General features: G+C 39.6%; 1 protein-coding gene across 1 annotated transcript in view; it reads left to right on the top strand.

Annotated features, from left to right (window-relative positions):
- The first annotated feature begins 35 nt into the window (after positions 1-35).
- Positions 36-19,409, top strand: part of ginm1 (glycoprotein integral membrane 1) — a 31,993-nt gene continuing 12,619 nt past the window's right edge. Inside the window, exons 1-6 of the mRNA XM_057823482.1 lie at positions 36-136; positions 10,052-10,114; positions 10,195-10,297; positions 10,372-10,526; positions 15,868-16,027; positions 16,104-16,321. Coding sequence (XP_057679465.1) covers positions 62-136; positions 10,052-10,114; positions 10,195-10,297; positions 10,372-10,526; positions 15,868-16,027; positions 16,104-16,321 — 774 coding nt within the window. The 5' untranslated portion in view covers positions 36-61. The remainder of the gene's footprint in view (positions 137-10,051; positions 10,115-10,194; positions 10,298-10,371; positions 10,527-15,867; positions 16,028-16,103; positions 16,322-19,409) is intronic.

The raw sequence follows: 19,409 nt of genomic DNA, 5'->3' as shown, positions 1-19,409 counted from the left end.
AGCGCATGCGCAGTTTTTACTTCCTGCATGCCACTGTACTTCCGAGGTCTTCCGAGTTAAAATGGCAGGGCAGGCAATGTTTGTTATATTTTTATTTTTATTCCAATTAAAAGATATTGTATCAGCACAGGATAAGGTAAGAGATACGCTACTAAATACACATTTTCAACGCCATTATAACAACTAACCCTTGTGTGCTGATTTTATTTTATTTTTTTGCGACACATAGGAAAAAACGTTCCATTTTGGAACGTTGCTGTGAAGTGTTCAATATCAAAGTCATTTCTGAATATTTTTTTCACTTGCGACCACTCAAAATGCACAGTGGCATCAGACCTATCCATACATACATAGTTTTTATTTATTTATTTATTTTTGATGCTCTCTATGGACAATAAAAGCAATATTGTGCTTAGAGCAAAAGTAACTGTCATCTGCATATACAGTATATAAAAACACATTCAAACTGGAATATTCAATATGGACAAATTAGAGCCTTCAATATGTTAGTAAATCATAACATTAAAATTTTTTTGGAACGCAACATTTTTGGAATGCAACATTATAAAAAAATTTTGCGACACACAGGAAAAAAACGTTCCATTTTGGAACATTGCTTTGAAATGTAATATCGAAGTCATTTCTGAATATTTTTTTACTTGCGACCACTCAAAATGTTCAGTGACATCAGACCTATCCATACATAGTTTTTATTTATTTTTGATACCGTCTATAGACAATAAAAGCAATATTGTGCGAAGAGCAAAAGTAACTGTCATCTGCATATATATAAAAAACACATCAAATTGGAATATTCAATATGGACAAGTTAGAGCCTTCAATATGTTAATAAATCATATCAATTTTTTTTTGGAAGACAACATTATTGGACAATGGCATTTTCAAATTCTTTGGGACACGTAGGAAACATTTTTTGATGATATCTCCCAAGCCTTAACCCTAACTGCTACGCAGAATTGAACCAAAGCTCACCAAATGTTGACTTCTGTCATATTCTAGTAATTACATTTGGAAATTTGGCTCTGTGCCATTTGGTTTGAGCGCAATCCTCAAAATGAATTTTGAAATCCAGATTGACCTCCATAGGCGGAAATAAGTGCGATATGAAAGAGAAATTTAATTTTGATGATATCTCCCAAACCGCTGCGCAGAAGTGAACCAAAGCTCACCAAATGTTGAATTCTATCATATTCTATTTATTACATTTGGAAATTTGTTTCTAGGACATTTGGTTTGTGCGCAATCCTCAAAATGAATTTTGAATTCCATATTGACCTCCTTAGGTGGAAATAAGTGCGATATGGAAGATAAATGTAATATTGATGATATCTCCAAAACCGGTGCGCAGAAGTGAACCAAACTTCACTAAATGTTGAATTGTTTCATATTCTAGTAATTACATTTGGAAATCTGGGACATTTGGTTTGTGCGCAATCCTCAAAATGAGTTCTGAAAGCCAAACTGAGGACATCTCCCAAACCACTACTTTGATGTGCCTTTTGAAGTTGCGCGCACACTCAAAGATTCATGATTGATCATTTAAATACGCCTGCGTGTGCACGTGCACGCTCGGGCAGACACACATGCACGTGCGGACACCCTGAATAGGTTCATACCCACACACAAACACATAGTAAGTACTGCTATCTTTGTAAAAGACCTATTGTCAAATCATTCTCGCATACATGTGCGTGCACACACTCATCTCATACTCATACTTACGTGCACGTCACTGGTATTGCGTTCACACACACCAGCAGGCCTGAGCTTTCAAACCCAACCATGCTATATTGCTTTGCTATCAGAATGGTGTCATATCACAGCACATACGTCAGTGCAACCAAAAATGATAAATAGCTCTCTAGCGGCATTTGGTGTATTATGGCGTTTATGACTCTGAAGTCAAAAAATTTAGTTTTCACATGTAGTTCAACCGCCTGTGAAGGGATGCATTGGATAATTGCGAGAAATGCACTGTAACACATCAGGGGTACAGTGCATCAAAAATACATGTAAAATTAGCATTTATAATGGGTGTTTATGGGAAAATAGTCTCTAGCGGCATCTGGTGTATTATGGTGTTTATAACTCAAGTCAAAAAAATTCGTTTTCACATGTAAAGTTCAACTGCCTGTGAAGGGATGCATTGGGTAGTTGCGGGAAATGCACTGTAACACATCAGGGGTACAGTGCATCAAAAATACATGGAAAATTAGCATTTATAATGGGTGTTTATAGGAAAATAGAGTCCAAAAAAGGGACTGGTTTTCCTGTGCGTGATAATAAAATGTATTCCCACATATAATTATTAGTGTTGCACCGATACCATTTTTTGGCACCGATACCGATACCTGGCTGTGCAGTATCGAACGATACCGATACCATACCAATACCACCCCGTTTATATTTATACAGTGCCTTGCAAAAGTATTCGGCCCCCTTGAACCTTGCAAACTTTCGCCACATTTCTGACTTCAAACATAAAGATATAAAATTTTAATTTTTTGTCAAGAATCAACAACAAGTGGGACACAATCGTGAAGTGGAACAAAATTTATTGGATAATTTAAACTTTTTTAACAAATAAAAAACTGAAAAGTGGGGCGTGCAATATTATTCGGCCCCCTTGCGTTAATACTTTGTAGCGCCAACTTTTTCTCCAATTCCAGCTGCAAGTCGCTTGGGGCATGTTTCTATTAGTTTTGCACATCGAGAGACTGACATTCTTGCCCATTCTTCCTTGCAAAACAGCTCGAGCTCAGTGAGGTTGGATGGAGAGTGTTTGTCAACAGCAGTCTTCAGCTCTTTCCACAGATTCTCGATTGGATTCAGGTCTGGACTTTGACTTGGCCATTCTAACACCTGGATACTTTTATTTTTGAACCATTCCATTGTAGATTTGGCTTTATGCTTTGGATCATTGTCCTGTTGGAAGATAAATCTCCGTCCCAGTCTCAGGTCTTGTGCAGATACCAACAGGTTTTCTTCCAGAATGTTCCTGTATTTGGCTGCATCCATCTTTCCGTCAATTTTAACCATCTTCCCTGTCCCTGCTGAAGAAAAGCAGGCCCAAACCATGATGCTGCCACCACCATGTTTGACAGTGGGGATGGTGTGTTCAGGGTGATGAGCTGTGTTGCTTTTACGCCAAACATATCGTTTTGCATTGTGGCCAAAAAGTTCAATTTTGGTTTCATCTGACCAGAGCACCTTCTTCCACATGTTTGGTGTGTCTCCCAGGTGGCTTGTGGCAAACTTTAAACGAGACTTTTTATGGATATCTTTGAGAAATGGCTTTCTTCTTGCCACTCTTCCATAAAGGCCAGATTTGTGCAGTGTACGACTGATTGTTGTCCTATGGACAGACTCTCCCACCTCAGCTGTAGATCTCTGCAGTTCATCCAGAGTGATCATGGGCCTCTTGGCTGCATCTCTGATCAGTTTTCTCCTTGTTTGAGAAGAAAGTTTGGAAGGACGGCCGGGTCTTGGTAGATTTGCAGTGGTCTGATGCTCCTTCCATTTCAATATGATGGCTTGCACAGTGCTCCTTGAGATGTTTAAAGCTTGGGAAATCTTTTTGTATCCAAATCCGGCTTTAAACTTCTCCACAACAGTATCTCGGACCTGCCTGGTGTGTTCCTTGCTTTTCATAATGCTCTCTGCACTTTAAACAGAACCCTGAGACTATCACAGAGCAGGTGCATTTATACGGAGACTTGATTACACACAGGTGGATTCTATTTATCATCATCGGTCATTTAGGACAACATTGGATCATTCAGAGTTCCTCACTGAACTTCTGGAGTGAGTTTGCTGCACTGAAAGTAAAGGGGCCGAATAATATTGCACACCCCACTTTTCAGTTTTTTATTTGTTAAAAAAGTTTAAATTATCCAATAAATGTTGTTCCACTTCACGATTGTGTCCCACTTGTTGTTGATTCTTGACAAAAAAAATTAAATTTCATATCTTTATGTTTGAAGCCTGAAATGTGGCGAAAGGTTGCAAGATTCAAGGGGGCCAAATACTTTTGCAAGGCACTGTACATATATATATATATATATATATATATGTTTATTTTATTTTATTTTATTTTTTTCCAAATAGCTACATAATTGGATGTGAAATCATTGCTATCAAGGCTTTGTCAGACTGTTGCTTACCTTTGCAAAATAGGAAAAAGTACACTAAACCCTCGTAGACAATAGTTGAATAAACGTTTGGCTCTCAAAGGCCAAAATCGTGCTACATTTGTGAAATTAATAAAACATGTATAATACTAGCTGAACAGTAAGAAAGTAAAAATAAATTCATTATAATAAACTCTGAATGAACCAAATAAACTTTTTTAAACCTCTCAAAGTCCAAACAGTGCAACTTTCATGAAATTATTGTCACATTCTGCTGCTGGTTAGATTGTGTTTTGTTGCTGGGCTGGTAGTGGGGGCGTTCCTGACGTCGCACCTGAATCCAATGCAGGCTCATCAATGCAGCATTTAAGCACGCGTCATCTCAGAGAAGGCTGCCAAGATATTTGCCTTGCTGATCGCCATTTGACATCTCGCACTATAGTCTTGCTACATTTGCTTGTTACGCCCCTGCATTGGGTTTTTTCTGTTAGTGTGCTGCTCTCGTTTGTAACCTCTACCCTGTGCAGGTATTTGAGTGTTTTTATTTTGGCTCGCTGCCTATCGTCTTAGTTAACCTTCGAGTTTGTAGTATTGAGCTCCGTCGACCTGCTGTCACGGACTGCTTTTGTTATTTCTACTATCCCGCGATTGCGTGTTATTTTTTGTTTGCAATCATGAAACCCTTTTGTACGTATCCCCCGCTTGTTGTCTGCTTCGAGGTTCAACCTTGTTTCCACATTTGCGGACGCTAACAATTATAAGTAATAATAATTGACCACAGCATCCCGTCTCACTATTAGCCTCCTTTTTTCCGGGAGGGGGGGAGTCCCTTATTTCAATTTCTGAAAGGTGACAACCCTACTTTGGAAACAGTTCCCAAATTACTGCGGCATTCCTTTCAGTTAAAGACAATAAAAGTAAAATAGACGTAGTGAACTGACCAGAGATTGTTGCTCCGGTCCAGCGCCCTTCCTCTGGAGAGCAGTCCTGCTCTCCCTGGCTCAAACTCAAATGTTTTATCAGGTTCGAGGTATTGAAACTGGCTAACTTCACATCTCGAAACTTTCAGGCCGCAAATCTTGCACGCGGCCATTGATTTTAATCGGCGGGATTTAGGCCTGAACGATATATCGTTTAAACATCGCCATCGCGATGTGCGCATGCGCAATAGTCCCATCGCAAGGACGTGCGATAGTTTTTTCATTTCATTTTTTTAAATCCACAAACGTTTGTTTTGAGCAAGGAGCGAGAAGGAGAGTGAACAGTCTCTCATTCTCTCCAGCTCGCAGTCATCGGCTCCTCCCCCTCCCCTGCTAGAGCGGAGTGGAGGGAGGAGGGGCCGAACAGCAGAGCGGAGGGAGGAGGGGCCGTTTTCAAAGTGAAAGCAAGCAATCAAGCAGCACGTTGAATAGGGAAGACTGTCTCCAAAAGGAGTTTTGGAAGTATTTTGGCTATCGACAAGAATATAAGGAACAAAAAACAGCCCTGTTGACAGTGCCTCGCCATGGTTGCCTCAACAAGAAGTAATCCGTCGAACATGTGGGACCATTTAAAACGCAGGTATCTATGCATTCCTGCTACGAGCTTCCCATCAGAGGCTTTTTAGTACAGGTGGGAACATTGTTACGTGCCAACGTTGTTGTCTCAAGCCTGCAATGGTGGATAAACTAGTAGTCTTGGCCAAAAACCTATGAGACCCAGTTGAGAATTGCTGAGCAAGGAAGGTGGACGATATGCAGACAAATACATAAATTTGGGAGTTAAAATGGTTCTGTTATTCATCAGTTATTTGCTGTTATTCAGTTCAATTATTTACAAGTTCAATTGAGTTTCTGTTTCTTTTATATTTAAATTAACTGTAAATCGTATTTTTCAAATAACTATAGTACAGCTGCACATAAAGTTTTGATACTTAATATTTTTTAAATATTTTTACAACTTTGTTGCAGTTTTGCAGTTCTATATTGTTATATTTTGTGTAAACAACTCAGGGGACTAATGCACTTGCACTTTTATTTGACAGATTTAATATTTAAGTTCAAATATGTTGACAACTTTATTGTTTTACTGAGGTTCTTATTTATTGTTATAGTTTGTGAACAACTCTTATTTGTCATATTTAATATTTTTGTTCAAATATGTTTACAACTTTGTTGTTATTTTACCAAAGTTGTTATTTATTGTTATATTTTGTCAAAAACTCAGGGGACGAATGCACCTGCTCTTTTATTTGTCATTTAATGTATTTGCTGCTGTTGAAGTGTCAAATATTGTGTTCAAGAAATTATCTATTTTGTGCAGACATGGCTTCCTGGATCCCTTCATAATAATACAGCAATCTTAATCATTCACAAATGAAACGGTATTATATGAATACACTGTGGTCACGGTGTGTCATGCAAAGTATTTCCAAACAGCTATTCAAGTCATCTAGTGAATATTTCTTTAAAAATTTTTTTTTTTTTTTTTTTTTTTTTTTTTACTATCGCAATATAATATCGCAATATATTGCACACCTAAAAAAAATCGCAACAATAGTTTTTTCCAATATCGTTCAGGCCTAGCGGGATTTCTATTTTGAAATATTTCCCGACCGCCGCCATTTCTCCTGGTTTGTTTTTCCAAATTCCTCCATATGAAAAAGCGCCCTTGTCATTGTTCAGAGTGACTATTGGCCTGCTCTCATTGGTGTGGAGCAGGCCAATAGCGATAGCTGCTTGGTGTTCACGTGTCATCACACAATACAGAGACAAGAGTGTAGTGAGCGCCAGGAGGAAAAAAAGGCTGCGGTCAAATGTTATAATAACCGGTAAATGGTATCAGCGCCGTCTTTGTCGGTACTCGCCGATACCACCATTCCGGGCCGGATCGGCGCCCCCTGCCGATACTAGTATCGGTATCGGTGCATCTTTAATAATTATGACAATAATAATTTTGAAATTTTGACATGCTTGAAAAAGAACTTTAACATTTTTGGAACAATTGGATACCATTACAGCGATTCTCAATGGCTTTTTCATGTGCTCTCTCTTAAACCTCGTCATAGTTTACGTGTTTATTTGTTGTTATTGTACTGATTATCTTACTCGTTCTGATCGCCGATTTCTTAAAAATATTTGCCAATGTCCCCCATGTGTGGCCATACATTGTGTTCATTCACAATTATATTTATTTAACACTTTTTATTATTTTTATCAAATTTTATAGTTGTGCATTCAAAATTCCGAGTAAGAAACCGTATTCTGTAAATATCTCAATTCGTTTATGTATTATAGCATTTCATAAAAAAATAATAAGAGGTGGCAGCGAATGGGCAGCCAATGGGTTGGCAGCGCCTTGCATGTAGGCATGTGGCGGTATGAAATTTTGACGGTCTGATAACCTTGAGAAAAAAATACCGCGGTTTCAATTATAGCTTAAAAAATGTGTTATTTTTAGATGTATGGGTTAAAAAAAAGTTTTCCATGGAAAATGATTTTTTTATTTTTCAGAACATACAATGTATCACAAAAGTGAGTACACCCCTCGCATTTCTACAGATATTTAAGGATATCTTTTCATGGGACAACAATGACAAAATGACACTTTGACACAGTAAAAAGTCTATGTGCAGTTTATATAATAGAGTTAATTTATTTTCCCCTCAAAATAACTTAAACATAGCCATTAATATCTAAACCTCTGTCAACAAAAGTGAGTACACCCCTTAGTGAAAGTTGTCAATATTAACATACAACATGTCAACTGTCAATATTTTGTGTGGCCACTGGCCACCACTATTATCCAGAACTGCCTTTACTCTCCTGGGCATGGAGTTGACCAGAACTTCACTGGTTGACACTGAAATCCTCTTCCACTCCTCCATGACGACATTGCGGAGCTACCGTATATTTGACACTTTGCGCACCTCCACCTTCCGCTTGAGGATCCCCCAAAGATGTTCTATTGGGTCAAAGTCTGGAGACATGCTTGGCCATTCCATCACCTTTACCCTCAGCCTCTTCAGTAAAGCAGAGGTCATCTTGGAGGTGTGTTTGGGGTCATTGTCATGCTGGAACACTGTCCTGCGACCCAGTTTCTGGAGGGAGGGGATCATGCTCTGCTGCAGTACTTCACAGTAGATGTTGGAGTTTGTTTCCCTCAATGGAATGTAACTCTCCAACACCTGCAGCACTCATGCAGCCCTAGACCATGACATTCCCACCACCGTGCTTGACTGTAGGCATGACACACTTATCTTTGTACTCCTCACCTGGTCGCTGCCACACATGGTTGAGACCATCGGAACCAAACAAATTAATCTTCGTCTCATCAGACCATAGGACATGGTTCTAGTAATCCATGAACTTTCTTGACATGTCTTCAGCAAACTGTTTGCGGGCTTTCTTGTGTACCGTCTTCAGAAGAGGCTTCCTCCTGGGGTGACAGCCATGCACACCAATTTGATGTTGAGTGCAGCGTATGGTCTGAGCACTGACAGACTGACCCCCTACCTCTTCAATCTCTGCAACAATGCTCACAGCACTCCTGCGACAATCTTTCAAAGAAAGCATTTGGATGTAACGCTCAGCATGCTCGCTCAGCTTCTTTGGACGACCAACCCGAGGCCTGTTCTGTGTGGACCCTGCTCTTTTAAAACACTGATGATCTTAGCCACTGTACTGCAGCTAAGTTCCAGGGTGTTGGCAATCTTCTTGTAGCCTTGGCCATCTTCATGTAGCGACACAATACGTCTTTTAAGATCCTCAGAGAGTTCTTTGCCATGTGGTGCCATGTTGGAACTTCAAGTGACCAGTATGAGAGTGTGAGAGCTGCACTACTAATTTGAACACACCTGCTCCCTATGCACACCTGGACCTAGTAACGCTAACGAGTCACATGACATTTTGGAGAGTAACTGACAAGCAGTACTCAATTTGGACATTTAAGGATGTAGTTTCTAAGGGGTGTACTCACTTTTGTTGCCAGGGGTTTAGATATGGCTATATTTTGAGTTATTTTGAGGGGAAAATAAATTAATTCATAAGCTGCACACAGACTACTTTTCATTGTGTCAAAGTGTCGTTTTGTCAGTGTTGTCCCATGAAAAGATAAGACTTAAATATCTGCAGAAATGCGAGGGGTGTACTCACTTTTGTGTTATACTGTATTTATAAATTGACAGATGTTTACAATGGCGGAAGACTTTACAAAAGTAGGCTAATGATAGAGAGGAAACTAGTTAGCGGTCTCGTTAACAAGCTTAACTAATAGTATTTGTTTTACCAGCACGAGACACACTAAACCAACTTAAGTGAACTCTTGTAGCAGGTGGGAAACATTCATGACAGCGTTTGCTCACCTTAAATTTTGTGTAAAGTGGCGGATGATGATCACGTGAATGTGAAATCATGTTGGAGGTGTTGCCTGCACGTCGGCTGTCTTTCCTACTCTAAGCCGCCGCCATCTGTTTTCTTTTCTTTTTTTTTTTTCCGGTAGCCGAAGTACTCCCATACTAGTGACTGTGTCTATTTTTGAGGGGGGAAAGCTCAGGTGTAGTGTCACTGACAGACACAGGACAGAGCAACAACTGGAAGGGGGTGGGTGAGCGCTGCCGCTCCTAGCCATGGATTTCTTGCTACATTTGTGGCACCTCAAGAATAGCTAATACCGTAACTACCGAATGACGGAAAATTTTAGTGGTTTTGAAACCGGGACGTTTTCATATCACGTTAAACCTTGAAACCAGTAAACGGCGCATGCCTACTTGCATGGCAGCAGCACCATCGGTGTGTGAATGTGTGCGTGAAAGGGTAAATGTGTGCTAATGTAAAGCGCTTTGGGAATTGTAACAATGTAGATGAATGCACTATATAAGTACTGCCCATTTACCTTTTACCATATTAATATCTTTACTGTAGGAAAACCTCCTGATCAACGTGACAGCAAGGGTACTGGAAGATAATCAAGAGTCTAACTTGCAGGTTCTGTATAACCAGTTAAAGGTTTCGTAACATATGACGAGTATGATTAAAAGTTTTTTTTTTTTTTTTTTCCATTTCAGATTCATTTTAATTTTTCAGTTGTAGGTCGAAACAACATATTGTTAAACGATGTTCCTGTGGCGTATTCGGGGGTGACCCGAGTCAACTGTCAAGCCCTTCTCCGTAAGTTTAAGTCTCACCAAAATGATGTTCCTACTCCAATTTCATCACTAATGCCAATGATTTGTATTTGTCAGTAAATAGCACAAATGGAAGTAGTGTGTTTGAAGGCGGAGACCTGGTATCTACTGTCACTCGGGTTATGGTGACAGATTCGCGACTGCATGATGATTATGAAGAGGTGGTGACTCTGTACGTGTTTAGTGAAGTCATCGAGTTGGAGGGCAAACAGGTACACATGAACTGATGTAGTGATGAAATAATATGATGGAAAACAAATTATAAGCCATTCCACTAAAACCAGACACTTAGATGAACAGTTTTTGCTTCTTTTTGTACATGCAATTAAATCGTTTGAAATGGAATGATTCCGGTTCCGTTTCCGGTTCCATGTTTCGATTCCGGCTCCGAACGATTCCCGATTCCGATTCTTTTAAGAGGCAGGGTCAAAAAAAAAAAAAAAAAGGCAGGGTAAAAAAAATCTAGTTTAGAAATTTATTAGTTTACAGTAATGTCTTAACTCCTTGAGTTTTTTTAAATTATATGAATTTAAAATTTATAGTTATTATTTATGTAAATTTAACATTTATTATAATTATTATTTATTATTATTTATATTATACAATTAATGTTTTCACTGCTACGAGTTCATTAAAAAAGTAATCGAATGCTTCATATGGCTGCTTCTTTCTAAATAAGCAACACAACAGTCAATTAACAGAAAAAGAACAAAAATCCTTTTAATACTACTGTTGATTTTAATGGATTCGTCTACTGCTTTAAGATGGCGGCTGTTCACTAACGGCAGCGAGTCTCATTTTAGATCTAGTTCTCTTTATACTGTATGTTCTAACGCCGCCGACTGTCATTTTGCATCTAGTTCTATATACATGATATCGACCATAGCTCGACGTAATGATACGAGTTATTCTCGTACTATTTTCCATCCGTCCGTCCGTCCATCCGATCGCGGGAACAGCAGAAGACAGTCGTAATTTATTGTTTTACTTACCTGGTTCTGACGGCGCAGTGTGTCAACTACAGTGCTGCTCAAAAGTTTGTGAACCCCCTCAACATTTTGGAATTTTCTATTATTTCAACCTGATTTCCTAATCAATCAATTCAGTAGTTTTTTTTTTTGTTTTTTTAACAGTTGTGTTGTCGAGACTAAATTAAAAAGAGTTTTCATCAACTGATGTAGGTGCAAAATTGAACTGTTTGGTCACAACCAAAACCGCCATGTCTGGCGAAAAGTCAACACTGCATACCACCAAAAGAACCTTCTCCCAACAGTGAAGCATGGAGGTGGGAATGTCAAGATCTGGGCTTGCTTTTCATCCTCAGGACCTGGACAACTCCACATAGTCCAGGGAATCATGAATTCTGAGGAATATTGTCAAATCCTAGAACATAACCTGACGCCATCTGTTTTGAAGTTAAAGCTTGGCAGAAGGTGGATCATGCAACATGATAATGATCCAAAGCATTCCAGCAATACAACCAAGGAATGGCTGAAAAAGAAGAAGATTCGTGTTCTGGACTGGCCCAGTCAAAGTCCTGACCTAAATCCCATTGAAATGCTGTGGCGGGACCTGAAGCGAGCAGTTCATGCCAGACGCCCATCAAACCTCTCTCAACTGACTGCGTTCTGCAAGGAAGAATGGGCAAAAATCCCCCAAAGTAGATGTGAGAGGCTGATTAGTCACTACAGAAACCGTTTGGTTGAGGTAATCTCTGCAAAAGGAGGCGCAATATCCTATTAACTGAAGGGGTTCACATACTTTTGCACACATGATATCTGAGTTTTTCTTAAATCAACCACTTTTGTTAAATAAAGAATGACAATATAACTATTTCTTTTGTTTCAGTCCATTATTTGGAATGTCAGTATTGTGGATTTGGGTATAACTTAACATTTAATAAGGTTATTTTAGTTTTTTTTACAAAAAATCTGACCATCGCTGTGGGGTTCACAAACTTTCGAGCAGCACTGTACGTAGCACTCAGGAGCTATGCACTTGGTTCTTGTATTCCATGAAGCCGGTTATGCATAATTGGTTGTGCAGCCACCTATGCATTTTTTTTTAAAGTTAAGCCAAACCTTTGAGCGCCGCCGCACCGTGTCTATGATTGTAATCAAGTTGCAGTGCACAAACACGCGCTTGTTGTGGTTTCTTCTCCGTGGTTTTCGGCAGCATTTTTTCCCCGCTCAGCTGTCAGGGCATCGAAACGTGGAATCGAAATTTTAAAATTCGAATGGTTCAGAACCAGATTTTTAGAACCGGGTCCCATCGATACTCGATGCCCAACCCTAGCTATTAATGAGCTTTACAAACCTGCAAAGAATTGAAATATGAGGTAATTCAGGATTCGACAATAGGGGAAATTTAAAAAAAAAAATTGAAGTTCACTTTGCTCCACTATCAAAACCACTGGCCCAGGTCAACACGTCAGTTGATCCCAATAATCCCGAAAAAGAACAATTTGCTTGAATAACTTTTCCTCCATCTCCTCGTTAGTTGGCTGATTTTTACGCCTCATTATTTGTTAACATATAAAACTAATAACTCTGAATTACTATAAAGCAAGTGACTAATTATTTACATACCGGTATTTAAAAAATTGTATCATAATAATCCAAAGATATTAATAAAAATATGACATAGACTTCATAATGTTTTGACGGGACACGGGGCGCTGGGTCGATAAATAGGGGGCCTGCATTGTTGGCGAGGCCGTCAAAGCTGACCAAATAGAATCCCAGACAAAGAGCTTTTTTCGTTGAAAATTTTTGTGAATTAATGCCTAAATCCCAGAATTCTTTATAGATAAGGTCGTACAACAGTCTCGATTCTTGGTTAAAAGCAAAAAAAAAAACAAAAAACGTGCAGTTAGCATTTATTTTATGTAAATATGTCGAAGTACAATGCTAGTCTGTTAGTGAATGTAGCTAGTGGCCGCCTGATGTAAACAGAGCTTTTCCGGTGAAAATTCTCGTGAATAAATGCTTAAATCCCCGAATTCTTTACAGATATGGATGTAAAATAGTCTCAATTCTTGGTTAAAAGCAAAAAAAAACAAAACAAAAACATGCAGTTAGCATTTATTTTACGTAAATATGTCGAAGTATTATGCTAGTCTGTTAGTGGCCGCCTGATGTAAACAGAGCGTTTCCGGTGAAAATTCTTGTGAATAAATGCTTAAATCCCCAAATTCTTTATAGAAATGGACGTAAAACAGTCTCAATTCTTGGTTAAAAGCAAAAAAACGTGCAGCTAGCATTTATTTTACGTAAATATGTCGAAGTACAATGCTAGTCTGTTAGTGAATGTAGCTAGTGGCCGCCTGATGTAAACAGAGCTTTTCCGGCTGCGTGCGTTTGTTCGTGAATAGCTCCTCTTGATGTGCTTGGCCCCCTACTTGAATGCGAGACGCAGTGCATGACGATCTGACCCGTCAATACATTATGAAGTTTATGAATATCATTTCAAAGATTTATATAACCTACAGTGTGCAATGAAATTAGTAAGTTTAATATTCAACAGACATTTACTCCAAAAATGTGAATAATGTACAAAAAGGCTTAGCCTAACTTATGCAGCTAGTGGAGTGCTGTCATCCCACACAGATTTTGAGTACGTTGGTCACATGACCAGTGGGTTTTTGCACTAAAATAATGTTTATAATTTTTAGGATTTTTGTGTAATGACAAACTGGCGTGTGGTGTCAGCATTTACCCATTTTCAACTTTACAGAGTGCACCAAACCAGAACACGAATAACCCAACCAGAAACATGAATAAACCCAAATTACCACCACTTACTTACGCATACAGTGGTATGAATGTCACATTTCTGTGCAAAATCACCATAAAATGGGATCTGATCTTTTTCAAAATCACACAGGTGAAAATCCAGTGTCTGCTTTAACTAAAACCACCCAAAATTTTATGTTTTCATATTTTAATGAGGATAGCACGCAAACAATGACAGAAGGGGGAAAAAATAAATAAGTGAGCCCTCTGACTAACTGATGAGGGGTTTAAAGCTGCCCTGCCCACTATAAAACACACACCTGGTAAGAATTGTCTTGTTGAGATGCATTGGCTGATGTGCATCATGGCTCAGTCAAGAGAGCTGTCTGAAGACCTGCGATCAAGGATTGTTAATTTGTATAAAGCTCGGAAAGGATGCAAAACCATTCCTAAAAGTCTGGATGTTCATCAATCGACAGTCAGAGAAGTTGTCCACAAATGAAGGGAATTTGGCACTGTTGCTTCTCTCCCAAGGAGTGGCTGTCCACCAAAGATGATGCCAAGAGTTCAGCGCAGAATACTCAGAGAGGTAAAAAAAGAACCCTAGCATGTCTGCTAAAGACTTACAGAAATCACTGCCACAGTCCAGTATCTCTGTGCACACACAAAAAGGCACTTGGATGCTCCACAGAAGTGTTGGCAACATATTTTGTTGACGGATGAAACCAAAGTTGAATTGTTTGGGAATAACACACAACGTCGTTGTCGTGGAACAGCTCACCAACATTACACCTTATCCCCACCGTGAAGCATGGTGGAGGGAGCATCATGATTTGGGGCTTTTTTGCTACCCCAGGGCCTGGACAACTTGCAATCATTAATGGAAGAATGAATTCAAAAGTTTATCAGGATGTTTTGCAGGAAAACCTGAGGCTGTCTCTCAGACAGTTGAAGCTAAAAAGAGGATGGATGCTGCAACAAGACAAAGATCCAAAACACAGAAGTAAATCAACTTCAGAATGGTTTAAGAAGAACAAAATACACGTTCTGGAGTGGCCAAGTCAAAGTCCAGACTTGAACCCCATTGATTTGCTGTGGCATGACATAAAGACAGCGATTCATGCCAGACATCACTGGAATCTGAGTGAACTACAGCAGTTTTGTAGAGAAGAATGGGGCCAAGATTAGTCCTGATTGATGTGCCAGACTGATCTGCAGCTACAGGAAGCGTCTGGTTGAAGTAATTGCTTCCAAAGGGGGTGGCACAAAATATTAAATATAATGGTTCACTTACTTATTTTTCCCCCTTCTGTCATTGTTTGCATACTATCCTCATTAAAATTTGAAAACCTATAAACGTTTGGGTAGTTTTAGTTAAAACAGACCCTGTGTTTTCATCTGTGTGATTTTGACGAAGTTCAAATCACATCTGATGTGGGGGTGCACAGGTGACAATAAAGACCTTAAACGGGTGGTAGGTAGGTGGTTACTCATGGGGTAAAGTTGGACTTTTTTTTTTTTGCTGATTCTCAGGGGTACAAATACTTATGAACCCCAGTAAATTACAAATGAATCATACAATGTGTATGTGTTTTGTTTTTTTAGATTATGTCTCTATGAGTGGAAATGCATCTATAATTGAAATTTCAGACCTCTACCTATTTTCTATTAGGATGAAAAAAATCGCAAAATCGCAAGGGGTGCAAATACTTCTGCTTCACATGTCATTTTCAGAAGTGTCTGGTGTTGGTGGGACGGTTAAAAAAACTGTAAAAATAAAGGAATAACGAATGTTTCAATTTGTATTTGTGTTTTATAGGTTCAGCAGCCTGATATGAGTGGGGTGAAAATACTGTTGATTGATGATTTTGTTAAACAATCTGAGTATACCAACATTTACCCAATGACACACAGTGAGATTGTCAAGGTTTCCCAAGAAAATAATGTGGTTTTCACAGATCCAACAAACTATAAAAGAGGTATGGCAAACAAGTATTTGTGTCACATACAGTACAATACATCAAAATCAATCTGGGTTTTTTTAATCATCTGAAGAGCAAATGATGCTACAGACGACCAGTCAGTACCCTCTGAAAAACTTGGAGACGACACAAGAAGAGATCGCCCCTGCAGGAAAACTTCCAGAGACACCACTTCGCATGGATCCTGATCTCTTGACTGATATATTGTACAAACCAAACGCAGTTGAAGCGAAAAGTCAAGAAGATATGATTCCAATTAAGAGTACACCCAAAGAATTCCTCTCATACTCGGTGCGGAAATAATTGTTTTTATATACTATTTATTCCGAAGCAGAGGTGGGTAGTAACGCATTACATTTACTCTGTTACAGTGCTGGCCGAAAGTTTTGGCACCCCTGCAATTCTGTCAGATAATGCTCAGTTTCTCCCAGAAAATGATTGCAAATACAAATGCTTTGGTAGTAATATCTTCATTTATTTTGCTTGCAATGAAAAAACACAAAAGAGAATGAAAAAAAAATTGAAATCATTATCATTTTAAACAAATTCCAAAAATGGGCCGGACAAAATTTTGGCACCCTTTGAAAAATGATGTGATGCTTCTCTAATTTGTGTAATTAACAGCACCTGTTACTTACCTGTGACACATCACAGGTGGTGGCAACAGGTGGTGGCAATATATTAGCCTTAGCCTTGGTTTATTACTATACATATATAGAGAGAGATTATTAATACATTCTATATACAGTGGGGCAAATAAGTATTTAGTCAACCACTAATTGTGCAAGTTCTCCCACTTGAAAATATTAGAGAGGCCTGTAATTGTCAACATGGGTAAACCTCAACCATGAGAGACAGAAAGTGGAAAAAAAAAAACAGAAAATCACATTGTTTGATTTTTAAAGAATGTATATGCAAATCATGGTCGAAAATAAGTATTTGGTCTATACCAAAATTTCATTTCAATACTTTGTTATGTACCCTTTGTTGGCAATAACGGAGGCCAAATGTTTTCTGTAACTCTTCACAAGCTTTTCACACTCTGTTGCTGGTATTTTGGCCCATTCCTCCATGCAGATCTCCTCTAGAGCAGTGATGTTTTGGGGCTGTCATTGGGCAACACGGACTTTCAACTCCTTTCACAGATTTTCTATGGGGTTTAGATCTGGAGACTGGCTAGGCCATTCCAGGACCTTGAAATGCTTCTTACGAAGCCACTCCTTTGTTGCCCTGGCTGTGTGTTTGGGATCATTGTCATGCCGAAAGACCCGGCCATGTCTCATCTTCAATGCCCTTGCTGATGGAAGGAGATTTTCACTCAAAATCTCTTGATGCATGGCCCCATTCATTCTTTCCTTTACACAGATCAGTCGTCCTGGTCCCTTTGCAGAAAACCAGCCCAAAGTGCGATGTCCCCCCCCCCCCCCCCCGCCCCCCCCCCGCTTCACAGTGGGTATGGTGTTCTTGGGATGCAATTCAGTATTCTTTCTCCTCCAAACACGAGAACCTGTGTTTCTACCAAAAAGTTCTATTTTGGTTAATCCGACCATAACACATTCTCCCACTCCTCTTCTGGATCATCCAAATGCTCTCTAGCGAACCGCAGACGGGCCTGGACGTGTACTGGCTTCAGCAAGGGGACACGTCAGGCAGTGCAGGTTTTGAGTCCCTGGCGGCGCATTGTACTACTGATAGTAGCCTTTGTTACTGTGGTCCCAGCTCTCTGTAGGTCATTCACTAGGTCCCCTTGTGTGGTTCTGGGATTTTTGCTCACCGTTCTTGTTATCATTTTGATGCCACGGGGTGAGATCTTGCATGGAGCCCCAGATCGAGGGAGATTATCAGTGGTCTTGTATGTCTTCCATTTTCTAATAATTGCTCTCACAGTTGATTTCTTTACACCAAGCGTTTTACTTATTGCAGATTCAGTCTTCCCAGCCTGGTGCAGGTCTACAATTTTGTCTCTGGTGTCCTTCGACAGCTCTTTGGTCTTGCCCAAAGTGGAGTTTGGAGTGTGACTGACTGAGGGGACAGGTGCCTTTTATACCGATAATGAGTTAAAACAGGTGCCATTAATTCAATTCAATTCAATTTTATTTGTATAGCCCTAAATCACAACAACAATGTCTCAAAGGGTTTTACAGAAATGAAGCAACAAAAATAAATAGATACAGTTCAAGTCCTGGGTATCCCCTATCCTTAAGACCCTCCATGCCGGCAAGGAAAAACTCCAAAAACTCCAGAGTCAATTGGGAGAAAAATGAGAAACCTCGGGGAGTACCACAGTCAGGAGAGATCCACTCCCAGGACGGATAGACAGGAACTCCAGAACTGCTAGTGGGAATTAGCAGGCGAAGTTACAGTCCGTAAAAATACAGTGGAATAAAGGAGCAAGAAGAGGTCCATCTTGCCAGATGAGACCGGGGAAGCAGCGAGGACGTCTATCCAGCCAGGGGTCCGGACAGTCAGGAGGCTGCAGCTGAAAAATAGCCCCTCCCCAGAGGGGAGGGGGGAAAGGGGACACCGGGTGACTAGTGATGAAGAGACTAGACAACTAGATTTTAACATTGGAAAATAGAAATAAAGTAAGACAAGTGGTAGGTAAAGTAAGAAAAGGAGATAGAACTCAGCGGCTGTACTTACCCCAGCATTATAGCTTCTAGTGCAGCTTAGACTAAACTGTGAGTCTACTCTGACTTCAACTAGCCTAACCATAAGCTTTGTCGAATAGGAACGTTTTTAATCTAATCTTAAATGTGCAGACTGTCTCGGCTTCTTTAATACTAGCTGGAAGCTGATTCCATAAAACAGGGGCTTGGTGGCTAAAGGCTCTAGCTCCGACAGTACTTTTAGAAACCCTGGGAACTACCAGTAGACCTGCATTCTGAGATCGGAGTGTTCTGTTGGGGCGGTATGGAACCAGAGCATCGGTGAGATAAGATGGCCCCAACCCATTAATGGTCTTAAATGTAAGAAGGAGTATTTTAAATTTAATTCTAAACTCGACTGGAAGCCAGTGAAGTGCCTGGAGCGCAGGGGTGATGTGCTCTCTTCTATTGGTTCCTGTTAAAAGTCTTGCTGCTGCGTTTTGGACTAGCTGAAGACCTTTTAGAGAACTTTTAGGACAAGCTGCAAGTAGGGAGTTACAGTAATCCAATCTCGATGTAACGAACGCGTGAATTAATTTTTCTGCATCGCTTTTAGATAAAATATTTCTAATTTTGGCGATGTTGCGCAGGTGAAAGAAAGCCGTTCTACAGGTTTGTTTAATGTGTGCTTTAAATGATAAGTCAGGGTCAAATACAGGTAATTAATACAGGTAATGAGTGGAGCCTCGTTAGACCTCGTTAGACCTTGTTAGAATTAATTAGAACTCTTT

Source organism: Corythoichthys intestinalis, chromosome 19 (genome assembly GCF_030265065.1).
Source record: "Corythoichthys intestinalis isolate RoL2023-P3 chromosome 19, ASM3026506v1, whole genome shotgun sequence".
NCBI lineage: Eukaryota > Metazoa > Chordata > Actinopteri > Syngnathiformes > Syngnathidae > Corythoichthys > Corythoichthys intestinalis.
This window is presented reverse-complemented; position numbering and strand designations above follow the sequence as displayed.